The following is a 12,573-nucleotide window of genomic DNA, read 5'->3' on the forward strand; positions in this document are numbered from 1 at the left end:
CCGTCCTCTTCTTATGCATGATCTTGGCGGAAATTCTATTCTGTCCCTCAACAAAGCTAAAAAACCAGTTATGGTCTTAGTTCTTTTTCTAACGTATCAGCTAAGTTGCGAAATGCGCTAACTGGGTTTATCTGTACCTCGGAGTTTACTGGTTTTAAAAGAGAATCGAGGGTCGCATTTTGCACAGCGGCTTTTCTCGTTAATTAATATATCTTTAAATATTGTGTATTTAGTTATGTACCTGTATATGTTTTCTATTTCAGCTGTAAATGTAATGTCTCCAAGATATTAGCTCTTGTAGTTATTCTGAAATTCGAGATGAAAAAAGTTTATGCAAGCATGCATGTATATATGTTACCTTTAGCAGGGCGCGTGCGTACACTTTGTAATCTGCGACTTCGGTGCTTACCATATGTCAGGTAAAATGACTTTGATCTTGAATATATAAGCCATGGAATGCTTACGTTAATTGACAAGGGCGGTCTGGAGCTGTGAGTAGGCGTGGGATTTGTCTCATATGGTTTAGGGGCCGACATATCCCTCCCTCAATGCCGTACCGGGAGGCAAGGTCGGTAGCAGAAAGCAGCGAAGGGCCAACTGCGTCCAAAAGCGATCGCACGCGCCGAAATCCCGGGATGACTCGTTTGGTACGACGCTCCAGCGCCGGGTCTGGAGGTACTGCGTTTTTCTTTCTTGTTCAAACATTCCGTCCGCGCATGCGTAAATGTTCTGGCTCTCCGATACGTAGCCTACCAAAAATAATTAAGATGCTGATTTTTACAAGGAATTGACATTTCAGTTGAACGGATTCTACAGGCATAAACGAACGGTAAGAACCGCGCGTGTCTGGTCTTCTCGAGACGGAGGTGAGAGATGGTTTCATGCAGACTGGGGCGGATGCCTAAAATGCTCTGTTGTAAACATGGCGGTTGAACGAGTGAAGTTGTCTCTCTGGCCTTTCTGTGGACGAATTCCAGCACCTACCGATACAATTTGGGCAAGTTTTGAAAGCTAAAAACTTCGATCGATGCGGTATTTTGCCGGTAGGACTGGGTGACCCGACACTTATAAAAAAAATCTATGAAATGAGAATCGGGGATCTTCCCTTGTCATGGAATGGCAGAATTACCCAGAATTCTTTTTGGGCATGAACGAGGCAACTTGACAAGAACGAGACTGGCCCTCATCAAAACGAGGAAAAGGAGGCAAAAATGAGGAGAAAATTTCGAGCCAGACTCTAAGGAGTAGTCCTGGTGTGCGCTGTTAACGTAGACTTTTGATTTCTGAACAAGTTTTTATCACAGAAAATTCGCGACAAAGTCGTGCTTTTGCTTTCGTTATATTTGCAGATTACTAAAGTCAAACTCTACGTCGCTATGCAATAGGCGCATTCAAAATTTTCTCATATGACTGAATAAAAGTAGGTTTTTTTCATTTAAAAAGGGTTTTCCTGCTTATATGAAAAATATGTTTTCTCTTCCGTCTTCCGTCCTCTTCTTATGCATGATCTTGGCGGAAATTCTATTCTGTCCCTCAACAAAGCTAAAAAACCAGTTATGGTCTTAGTTCTTTTTCTAACGTATCAGCTAAGTTGCGAAATGCGCTAACTGGGTTTATCTGTACCTCGGAGTTTACTGGTTTTAAAAGAGAATCGAGGGTCGCATTTTGCACAGCGGCTTTTCTCGTTAATTAATATATCTTTAAATATTGTGTATTTAGTTATGTACCTGTATATGTTTTCTATTTCAGCTGTAAATGTAATGTCTCCAAGATATTAGCTCTTGTAGTTATTCTGAAATTCGAGATGAAAAAAGTTTATGCAAGCATGCATGTATATATGTTACCTTTAGCAGGGCGCGTGCGTACACTTTGTAATCTGCGACTTCGGTGCTTACCATATGTCAGGTAAAATGACTTTGATCTTGAATATATAAGCCATGGAATGCTTACGTTAATTGACAAGGGCGGTCTGGAGCTGTGAGTAGGCGTGGGATTTGTCTCATATGGTTTAGGGGCCGACATATCCCTCCCTCAATGCCGTACCGGGAGGCAAGGTCGGTAGCAGAAAGCAGCGAAGGGCCAACTGCGTCCAAAAGCGATCGCACGCGCCGAAATCCCGGGATGACTCGTTTGGTACGACGCTCCAGCGCCGGGTCTGGAGGTACTGCGTTTTTCTTTCTTGTTCAAACATTCCGTCCGCGCATGCGTAAATGTTCTGGCTCTCCGATACGTAGCCTACCAAAAATAATTAAGATGCTGATTTTTACAAGGAATTGACATTTCAGTTGAACGGATTCTACAGGCATAAACGAACGGTAAGAACCGCGCGTGTCTGGTCTTCTCGAGACAGAGGTGAGAGATGGTTTCATGCAGACTGGGACGGACGCCTAAAATGCTCTGTTGTAAACATGGCGGTTGAACGAGTGAAGTTGTCTCTCTGGCCTTTCTGTGGACGAATTCCAGCACCTACCGATACAATTTGGGCAAGTTTTGAAAGCTAAAAACTTCGATCGATGCGGTATTTTGCCGGTAGGACTGGGTGACCCGACACTTATAAAAAAATCTATGAAATGAGAATCGGGGATCTTCCCTTGACATGGAATGGCAGAATCACCCAGAATTCTTTTTGGGCATAAACGAGGCAACTTGACAAGAACGAGACTGATCCTCATCATAAAGAGGAAAAGGAGGCAAAAATGAGAAGAAAATTTCGAGCCAGATTCTAAAGGGTAGTCCTGGTGTGCGCTGTTAACGTAGACTATTGATTTCTGAACAGGTTTTTCAATAGAAAATACGCAACAAAGTCGTGGTTTCATTTTGGCAACTTGTCTAGCCTTTTGTAATTTTTTTTGTCAAAGGAACGTTACAATGTAACTAAGAGAATTCTAAAATTTTGTATTTGCAGATTACTAAAATCAAACTCTACATCACTATTCAAAGAGGGCGTTTAAAATTTGCTGAGTCATATTACCCTATAAAAGTCTGTTTTTTTATGATTTTCTTTTAACTGTATGTGAAATATTTCAAGTTCTCTCTCCGGTCTTCTTCTTAATATGATCTTCGCGTAAATTACATAAACAACCTGTTATGGTCTTAATTCTTTTTCTCACTGTACTTACCAGCCAAGCTGTGGAATGCACTACCTCATTTTATTCGTACCACTGAGTTAACAGTTCGGTAGCCTGTGCGGAATTTTGCAGGAGGCAGTGCGGCCTAGTGGTTAGGACTGCTTGCCTTAAGCCGGAGTTCCCGAGTTTAAGTCCTGTTCTAACCACTCATTGAATTTGTTCTTTGAGGTTCCTGGTTGAACTTCTAGTGCGCACTTGTAAATAGCCAACTGGTTTGCTTCGAGATTCTTAACAGTTTTTTGTTGTCACGTTCTGTCGTTTCGTTGCATTGATTGTGTTTCATTGGTCCATTGCAAATCAAACTCATTTACCTTTCAATAGTTGAGCACCAAGACTCGCTTCGAAACCGAGACAAAAAGCAACTCGGAAATGGTCCATTAAAAACGTACTTTCTATTTTGTATTCTATAATAACTTAATGTGCATGTATTGTAGCTGAAATGTTCCTGTTGATGTTGTTATTTCGTACATTAGCCATTTTTTGCATCTCCTACTACTTTGAAAAATGAAAATTAACCCTTCTCTGTCTAATCAGTGAAAAATAAGCACATGCTTACAACTGAAATGACTCCATTTATGTCTATTTACAGTGTGTCTAAAGAAGATTTGAGTCATTCCAGTTAATTAATTTACTCAATCTCGTAAGTCCATCAAAAACTCTTCGGTGTGCTAGTTCCAAAGAAATGTGATCGTCATAAATCTTTTCCAATTTGGGGACTTTGTCAGAAAGGAATTTATTGCTCTTTTTGACATGTAAATCAATAGTGTCAGAGAGTACAAGACCAGTCCAGGATGATTTAGTGCAAAGCATCAGCTGCTGGACTTGGTGGTAGAACTTACGATTCTTGTTTATCACCAACCCCTGAGTGGTGTCTACATATAACACGTTTACACATTGCCGCCCGTAGAGATAGGCCATCTGTGAAAATTCGCTTTATCTCCACTAGTCTCTTATCTACCTCCCGATCTGGAGAAGCCCCAAGGAAAGGATGACTCCGATAGAACAAAACCGGTTCCACTGACTTTGCAATCCAGTTTGTTTTCATATAGCCTTATGATCTTCTTTTCATCTTTCAGGCCCTGCTTCATTTTATCACTTTGGTTCTGATTTTTATAGTGTAAGATTTCCTTCATTCCTTTTGTCGGGCTAGTAGAAGGCTTTAATAAAGCTCGCTTGCACCGAGAGGCTCAGTGTAATACGAATACGTCTGTGTTCAAACCATGCTTGACAATTACTTTGAGCTTTTGTGCATGGCAAGTGCAATGTTCTGTCTCTCTTGATCTCTGACCGAGCTTTCTCTTGATTCTTTTTGGCCGGTCAAAAATCTCACTGAGTGAGAGTGGGTGCTTTTCCTTTTTTTTTTTTTTTTAATTTTAATACATAACAAGAAAAACAAGAAAACAATATCACAACAAATACAACACTACATTGAAATTAAAATAAGCAACCAAACCGTAGAAATATAGTACAGCTAGAGGCTCACGGACTCACGCACACGAAGCCCAATTTTTAAATGCTTGGAAGCAATAGGATTCGTTTTCCTTGGCTGCAAAATAGATATAAAATAGAACAACGATCAAGCAAAAATTGAGAATGTGAAAGGATTGTTTCTCAGGGTGGTGTCAATAAATTTTATCTGTGTTCGTTAAGGCTACGGTGGGCGAGTTGCCAGAGTTCGACCAGGAGGTAAAAGGTTCCAAAAAGAGTGGAAGTGCGGGCACTCCTATAACAGTTGCTCTAAACTCTGCCTATCACTGCAAGCTTGGCATTTGTCAAAGTCAATAATTTTGGCCCTAAATAGTTTGTCGCGGGTGTTATATAGGATGGGATGGTTTATTTTAAATTGAAGCAGAGAAAGCTTTAGATTTTTAGTGACCTTGAATGCAAGGCTATATACTGCTGCAATGGTCTCGTCCTTGAAACCGGCCTCTTAAGAGTCTAGCCTCCGATGTAGGCCTTTTAATAATTTTAGAAACATAAAATGTGCGTGCTTGCTTACCATTCAAAGGTGTTTTGTGCACTAATTCTCCCGGTGGTAACGATTCGTTTTCACGTTTACTGCGAACAGCTTCCTTCGAATTCAATTGCTTTGGAATTGCATTACAAAGGCCGATATAGTGTAGAGAATTAGTCTTAACGTTAGATTTCTTCGAGAAGGAAGCGAAGGACAAGAACTTTCCTTCCTCGTCCAAAATATTTGACAGTGTCTCCACACCAGCGTCCGGCATACCAACGCTTGTAAAACACTGATTTTCCGCCAGTGGTGACGGGATGATTATTCCACAGGACTCATCTCTTGTTGTACATAGTAGGCGTGTGTTTAATAATATCCTCCCAGGAAATTAGAATGTCTCCGGTAAAACAGTAGTACTAAGGACATTTCAGAGCCTCTCTTTCTAGCTCTATGCCGAGTTTCAGAGAGGCTCTGCTCGAAGGGTGCTCGATACCCTATCATCACGGTGATAATTGCGAAACCAGGAACAGCATACGGCACATCGGAATGTCTGATTTTAAGAAAGTTTCGGTTAGAAACTTGTGGGCTGCCGGACTTTCCAATCAGAAAAAAGTTTGATCTGGTCAAATTTTTGCGAACTTATAGGCGTTAACGTTCCAGTGACCAACCCTTAGTCCTTTGTCGTCCACGATTGAAATGAGGGTATCATTTGGACTTACAAACAAACTTGAAAAACGGCTGTCATCCAATGATAACTCATCACTGAATGATGAGACTGATGAGAACGAGGAACGCAATGAAGGTCCAGTAGGGTCAGTATTTAAGGATACATCTTTGGATAGGATCACAAGATTTATCGCCAAAGCATAACGTAGAATACGAATCACCACAAGTAATAATTCGTTACAATTGTTCTCTCGTTCTTTGCCTACAAGTTGTATCACTTGGTAGTTTCGGATTCGAATTTCATTATTTGCTATAATACATTTTTGCATCACACAATAATGTAGGTTTCAAAGCTACAAAAGCATAATTACATGTAGAGGTATGGAAAAGTAAGCCTTGGTGACAGTGTTTAAAAAGGCGGTCGTGTGTATTGCCGTCATTTATGACTTTGCAAACAATTCCCGTTTTGACGCCAAACGCAAACCTGTTAACTAGCACTCCCTGCTGCATGCTCTAGGCCCGTAAAATAACTAAGAATGATATCGACCAGTTTTGCTCATTTTAGTCAAAGGAAAAGGATTCTATGATGTCATCAACAAGTGCCCATAATAACGTCCGTCTTCGCCATCACGTTACCAAACCCGAAAGACAAGGATGACCTTTCCGAAATAGGTGTGGGTTACTCATTCCTCAAAAATAATAAAAGAAGATATTGAAAGAGAAGAACCGTCTAAATCAGCCTTAGTAGGCACACCCTCCACTTTGTCCTCAGGGTATATTTTTTCCTGGCATATTTCTTTAAGTCTAGCCGTACGGGTTTTAGACAAATGTATACCACACCCTTTTCAAATGAATATTATTCACCACAAATAAGCGAGTTAGGAATTTCATTAAACTCGCGCGCTTCAGGAAAGAAGCATACTATTCTCTTCTATTGTTATGAGTAATAGTTGCACCAATTTGTATGTCGTCTTTCATACTTTTTAACATATGCTTGTTTTTATTCGCAAAGAAAAGCACTGGACGTTTAAGTCCACCAATACGTGCAGAAAAACAGGGCTTAAGCAATTGAATGTTACTTGCTTACTTAGTACTACATCTCTAATCGAAGCCAAAGTGATACTGAAATTATTTACCTATCGAATCCCGGTTAAACCCAACTTCCAACTGACTGTTAACGTTTGGCCCAGACGCTTTCGGCCGTAACAGGCTAACAAATAGTCTATGGGTTCGGGTTTTAGGAATTCAATTGCTCAATCGGATTTCACTATACAACTTGAATAGTTCCTGGATGGGATTTCCTTAAATAGTGACTACAAGTGTTAAAGGCCCACCTTTAACTGACAGGATTTTCGGCCGTTTGTTTTGTTATGAAAATTCGCATTGTTTATCGTTGCAATCTAATACGCCATTTTCGAAATATCAATATTCAGCTTGATAGTGGGGCAGAGAGGACAAAACCAATAGAAACAAGTTGGAATGAATGTAAAAAATATTAACATATCATCCATTTTCCTTTGTCTTTGTCCTCTAAACCTCTCTTTCAAGCTGAATTTTAATATATCGAAAGTGGTCCATTGGATGGATCTTCAGCTCCGAGCGGAATTTTCATGAATGAAAATTGTTCCGCGGCATGCAATGCCTGTTGTTTGAAGGTGGGCATTTAAGTCCATCAACTATATACAAGGAAATACGAGGAAAGAGAGCAAATCCTTGTGCCACACGATAATTATTTCAAATCTAATGGTTATTTTCATCCGTTGTTTCTGTACCGCGCGCGTCCACTTTCACACCAACTGACCACTACGCTGTCGCCTTTGAAATAGCCACGCTGTATGACACCGCACTAAAAATAGATTTCAAATAATTTTCACCGGAACAGGGCTCTCTTATCTCGTTCTCTCTTGCTACATAACTATACGTGAGGCAGAAACCTGAGCAGGGTAAGAAGCAAGCTTGCTTTCTTTCTCGACAATGATTCTATATATTATTCATAATTTTTTGTTTTTGTTTCTTTCAGTCCTTGACGTTCACATTAAGATTTTGCAAATAATCATGCCAAACAACACAAAAGTCGTGATTCAATTGAGTGTCGAAAGTAATTAGCGAATTGCTTTGGTTTTGCATTACTTCACTCAGTGATTGGTTCAAAGTTTTCGCGCCATTTTTTCAACCAATCAGAAAAGAAACCAAAACCAATCGTGGCGTGCACATTTCCCCGCGCTTTGTGCCGGCTACGTGTAATTACTCCGAGTCTTGATTGGTTTACTGGATTGTCTCCGTCCTTTTTGATTGGCCAAAGTAATTACTTTAGTTTTACGACACTCGACTGAAACTCGCTCTAGGCTCGATTTCCGCCACTCTATCGACTCCGGTCTCCGTTTCTCACTCAGAGAGCCCCTCGCGGGGAGGAGAAGGGTGGTTCCCTTTCCCGATACAGCGGCTGGTAATGGAGCCTATAGATGGTTTTCAGTCACGTGATAAGACGGCCATGTTGGTGTACAAAACAATAGCAAATTATGGCTCATGTTTTTCATTATAATAGACTCAAATTCCCAAAAGACTTTTTTCTCTATTGTTCTGTACACCAACATGGCTGCTGTGATGTCAGGTGAAAACCATCTATTGAATAACGTAACTGATCTTACACATTTCAAGTCGGTAATTCCCACCAAGAAGTTTAAGGGCAAATTGGCTAAAGTAAGAAAAAGTTATGTTTTCTCCATGACAGTTTTTTTAAATAATTGGAATAATTTACTTGTTTTTACCTTGGCATTTTCTATAAGTCTGTAAAAAAAATTATTTTTTGGCATAATAAATTAAAGCTTCACAAAAACAGTATAAAGTAGACGCCTCTCTGGAAACTATAACTAGCGTGTTCCTCAAAGCCTCGAAAGTCAAGCAATCGCTCTTGCAGAACTCAGTTTTAAAAAATTATGTTTCGTACATCTCGGCTCAGCCGTTTCTCCATGAAAAGGAACACGTCACGTCCAGATGTGCTTACGGTTTCGCGACAATGCCGGTCATTAATTTGGTTCGCCCCTTTTAAACTCTCTTCCCTGGCTGGTCGAAAGTGGGTGTTTCGGGCAGCAGCGGCCTCGTTTCCTCGTCCAGTTGCACGCGTCTTAAGTCCCGCTTCAACGAGAACAAAGTCAACAAGAACAATACAGAACTCAGCAAGTACAATCCGGGGAAAAGGATGTAGAGTGCTGTACGAAAAGTGGTGACTTTCTTGAGTGGTGGCACAAGCAATGGCACGTTCCCGCCAATGATCGAGATGACGAAAAGATACCCAGCGATTGCGGGTGAGCGGATTGTGTTGGGAACCAGTTCGACTACCACTGTCAGTGTTACACCCACCCACATTTCACCGATGATGTTTGATGGAATTAAGCTGATAAATGACAGGGGTGGTTTTAAAAACAGAGCTCCGGCTGCAAATGGGGCGGCAATTACCTAAAAAGAGAGAAAAAAAAATCATTTTCAAAAATGAAAAGAATCGATATGGAATGATGATGTAAACTTAGAAACGGCAAATCGAGCCTTGCACTAAATTCGCGCACCAGACATGCCTCAATTAACACCTCTCAGACTCACCAATCAGAGCTTGCGCTAACACGTTACACAGATTACTGAGGGAAGGCCTTACTTGTGCTCCCCTCCCCCTCCTACTCAGTACATCTTTGTTCAGCTCACCCCTTTTTCGCACAAGCCAATCACATTTTGAGCGCTGGAAATTCCACCAAAAACTGGCAACTGTACCAAGGCAACGGGTCTTTCTGCATGTACCGGAAAGCATTGTATTTTTGGTCACTAGGGAGTAGTCTTTATTTGGAGTTGTTTTGTTTTCTGTCTTTTGTTTCTTTTGTTTTACGTAATCTGTGCTCCGGTACCTGCAGAAGGAACCAAGGCAACTTCATTTGGACCTAAGCTTGGGATTTTCCAGTCCCTTCGATTTTTCAGAACGTAAAAGGAAACTTAACAGGGTATCAAAATGAACGATTTTTTTTCCTCAGGAAAATGGAAATTCCTTTAAATCCAACGCTCCAGGAGAGAATTTTGGGGTAACCTTTTAGGAACATCTTAGGACGCTGATGTACTGAGGTGAAATGATTCACTCTAACGACGGGATAACGAGATCCAAGCCTTTTTGATTAGGGACTCAGTATCTGTCAAGGAACACACCAAATCGCCTAACTCAATCGCTGTTTTTATACCATTATACCATTTTATACGCATTATCCTTTTGGACAAACTTGGGTAAACATTTGCTGTTCGTCTGGTTACGTGTCTCTAGCATAAAGACGGGCACAAGACGCATTATCCGACTGGACGAATAATCTTCCGTTGTCCGCCCAGACGGAAAATGCGTCTGATATAGTTCGTCCCGTCTTTACACTAGACGAATAACACGAGGCATAATTCGCCTGGACGGATTATGTGTCTCTAGTTACTGTATAACAACGTCCAATGTTATACCCAATTCAAATCTCCCGGGGTTAAGACTCTTTGTGTATTGTATTTCCATCAAAATGTAGCATTCACATTTAAATGGTGTGGAAATACCTGGAATTGGGCACAACATTGATTTGGTCTATTTAAAGTGCTACTACGACCAAAACAACAATTCTTTTTCTTAGGATTTTCAAAAGTGTGTTAACTAAACAATAACTGACCCCAGTTTTAAGTTCTGATTTTAAAAAGGCACCTGATTATTTTAACTGGCATTCTGTAATTTATTGATCCGCCATTACTAACTTTAAAATCTTGGGAAAGCTGGGTCGAGGAGAAAATGACGTCAAAGACTCACTAGTTTAAGAATGCAACGCGTGTGTACGCGGCTGAATTAATATACAGCACGGGCGTTTCGGGCTTTGAGATTTTAAACTCGTGTTTTGCATGTATAATAAGTTGTGTTACCACGCTGGAATTTTAAGATAGTGAGTAAATGACGTCACTTTTCCCTAAATCCAACCCTCTGGTGTCCAATCGGCGGACCGTGAAATTCAAAACTTACACTCAAAATAAATGAAGACCTTAGACAGCACAATGACCAGAACCAAGGTTGCTGACCAGCGGTTTTCGTTAAAACAATGGTTTGCTGGGGGTGCTCAGTCTTGCGGGCTCAGAAAACCTGGTTGTGGTCACTTTTATTTGAGGTTTTTCCAAAATAAACAGCCTTTGGATAAAAATCAAAGCTCAACCTTTTGTCAGTCAGGTGTTAAGCGAACACGCTTTCAAAATCTGAAGAAAAAAAGACAACGATTTTTTGATCATAGTAGCACTTCAAGCAAAGAACTGAGCCTTCATAAGACTCAGACATTCCTGGAGAAGAATATGACAGAATTAAGCCGAGACAAAAAATAGCCTGAACACTAAACCGGAAAGACGATTAGTGAAGCCTGATTTTCACGCAAGCACAAGTGCAAACATAAGAGCGCTTATTTCACAGTGAAAACGGGGTTAACACAAGCACCAAAATGTTTCCTTTTTCTTGTGCTTGGGCTTATGCCTGCGTTCGCTTACGTTGTGTGAAAACGAAACACAGCATAAGCACAAGGAATTTGCTACGTAAGGCCAACTAAAGCACTCGTTCCAGATTCCCGGCGTCTTAGCATTTGAACAAAGTGTAGGATGCCGAGGTTGATTTTGATGCTTATGTCGACGTTCGTTTTCACTAGCATAAGCTACTTATGCTTGCTCTTGTGTTTGCGTCGCAGGATTTAAGTGTAGTTTTCGCATTGATGTGCCCCTTTGATGTAAGAGTTCCGATAGCAACGACACCTGTCACAGGCATATTTTGTTTTAATTAGAGAGACAAAAGTGTTGTTCGTTTGTTTAGGTAAAACTCACGTCTGTAATTGATGGTTTGCATCTGATGTCACAGCGGCCATGTTGGTGTACAGAACAATGCATTAAAATGTCCTTTGGGAATTTGACTCTATTATTATGCAAAACTTGTGAGGCCATTTTCTATTGTTTTGTACACACCAACATGGCCGTCTCATCACGTGGATGCAAACCAAAAATAACCAGTTGAGCCTTGTTATTACGTAGAATTTTGGAAATTAGCCTCTGAACTAAACTAACCCAATAAATTAATCTTTGACAGTATCAAATTCGATAGGTCGTCATGGTATTTAATGTGGGCAACCATAGGCCAGGCCATTTACGATCCAACACTTTTGGAACTAACCTTGAAACAAAACACGCAAATCTTACCTGACTGAACACTAGGACCCAGACCCTCGCATAAAACCCTCGATTCTTTATCAGGCGATCAGAGATGAACCCTCCCAGCACCACACCCAGACTTCCACCAACAAGAGGTATCCAGCTCATGTACTCTCCAACATTGGTGTTAGGATAATATTTGTTGAAGTATGGCTGAGTGTTATATGCCCACACATATCCTCCGGCATTTCTTACAGAACCAGCAATAAACAAGATGATCAGTGAAGGCTGCGTGAATGTTTTGCACAGTAGTAAAAACTTCTCTTTTAACCACTCTCCTTTGTTGGGGCTGGCCACACTCTGTGCAAGAGTTTGGAAAAAACAATACTGTGTGAAAACCAGGCAAGATAGCGAAGTAATGCAAAGAGCCAGGGGCCACAATATTTCAACTTTTATGATGTCAAAATTAACCCATTCAATTTTTTAACTTTGTCTCCTAAGAGCCCCTTTTGAAATTCCACAACAAAAGAAAGGTGATTACTGAGCCCATCCAGTAGGCCTCTGCCCTTCCTTAAGAAACAAATCACATGTAAAATATGAATCCTATATTGTTTCCCAGCAAACTAATTCCACAGCACTGCATAGAGTTAA

At 40.7% G+C, this 12,573-nt stretch overlaps 1 protein-coding gene across 1 annotated transcript in view; it reads right to left on the reverse strand.

Moving 5' to 3' along the window:
* Window positions 1–8,418: 8,418 nt before the first annotated feature.
* Window positions 8,419–12,573, reverse strand: part of LOC138024625 (MFS-type efflux pump MSMEG_3705-like) — an 11,332-nt gene continuing 7,177 nt past the window's right edge. Inside the window, exons 5-6 of the mRNA XM_068871850.1 lie at window positions 11,971–12,282; window positions 8,419–9,204 (exon numbers count right to left, since the gene is read on the reverse strand). Of these exons, the coding sequence (XP_068727951.1) occupies window positions 8,794–9,204; window positions 11,971–12,282 (723 nt within the window). The 3' untranslated portion in view covers window positions 8,419–8,793. The remainder of the gene's footprint in view (window positions 9,205–11,970; window positions 12,283–12,573) is intronic.

This window comes from Montipora capricornis, chromosome 2 (assembly GCF_036669925.1).
Source record: "Montipora capricornis isolate CH-2021 chromosome 2, ASM3666992v2, whole genome shotgun sequence".
NCBI lineage: Eukaryota > Metazoa > Cnidaria > Anthozoa > Scleractinia > Acroporidae > Montipora > Montipora capricornis.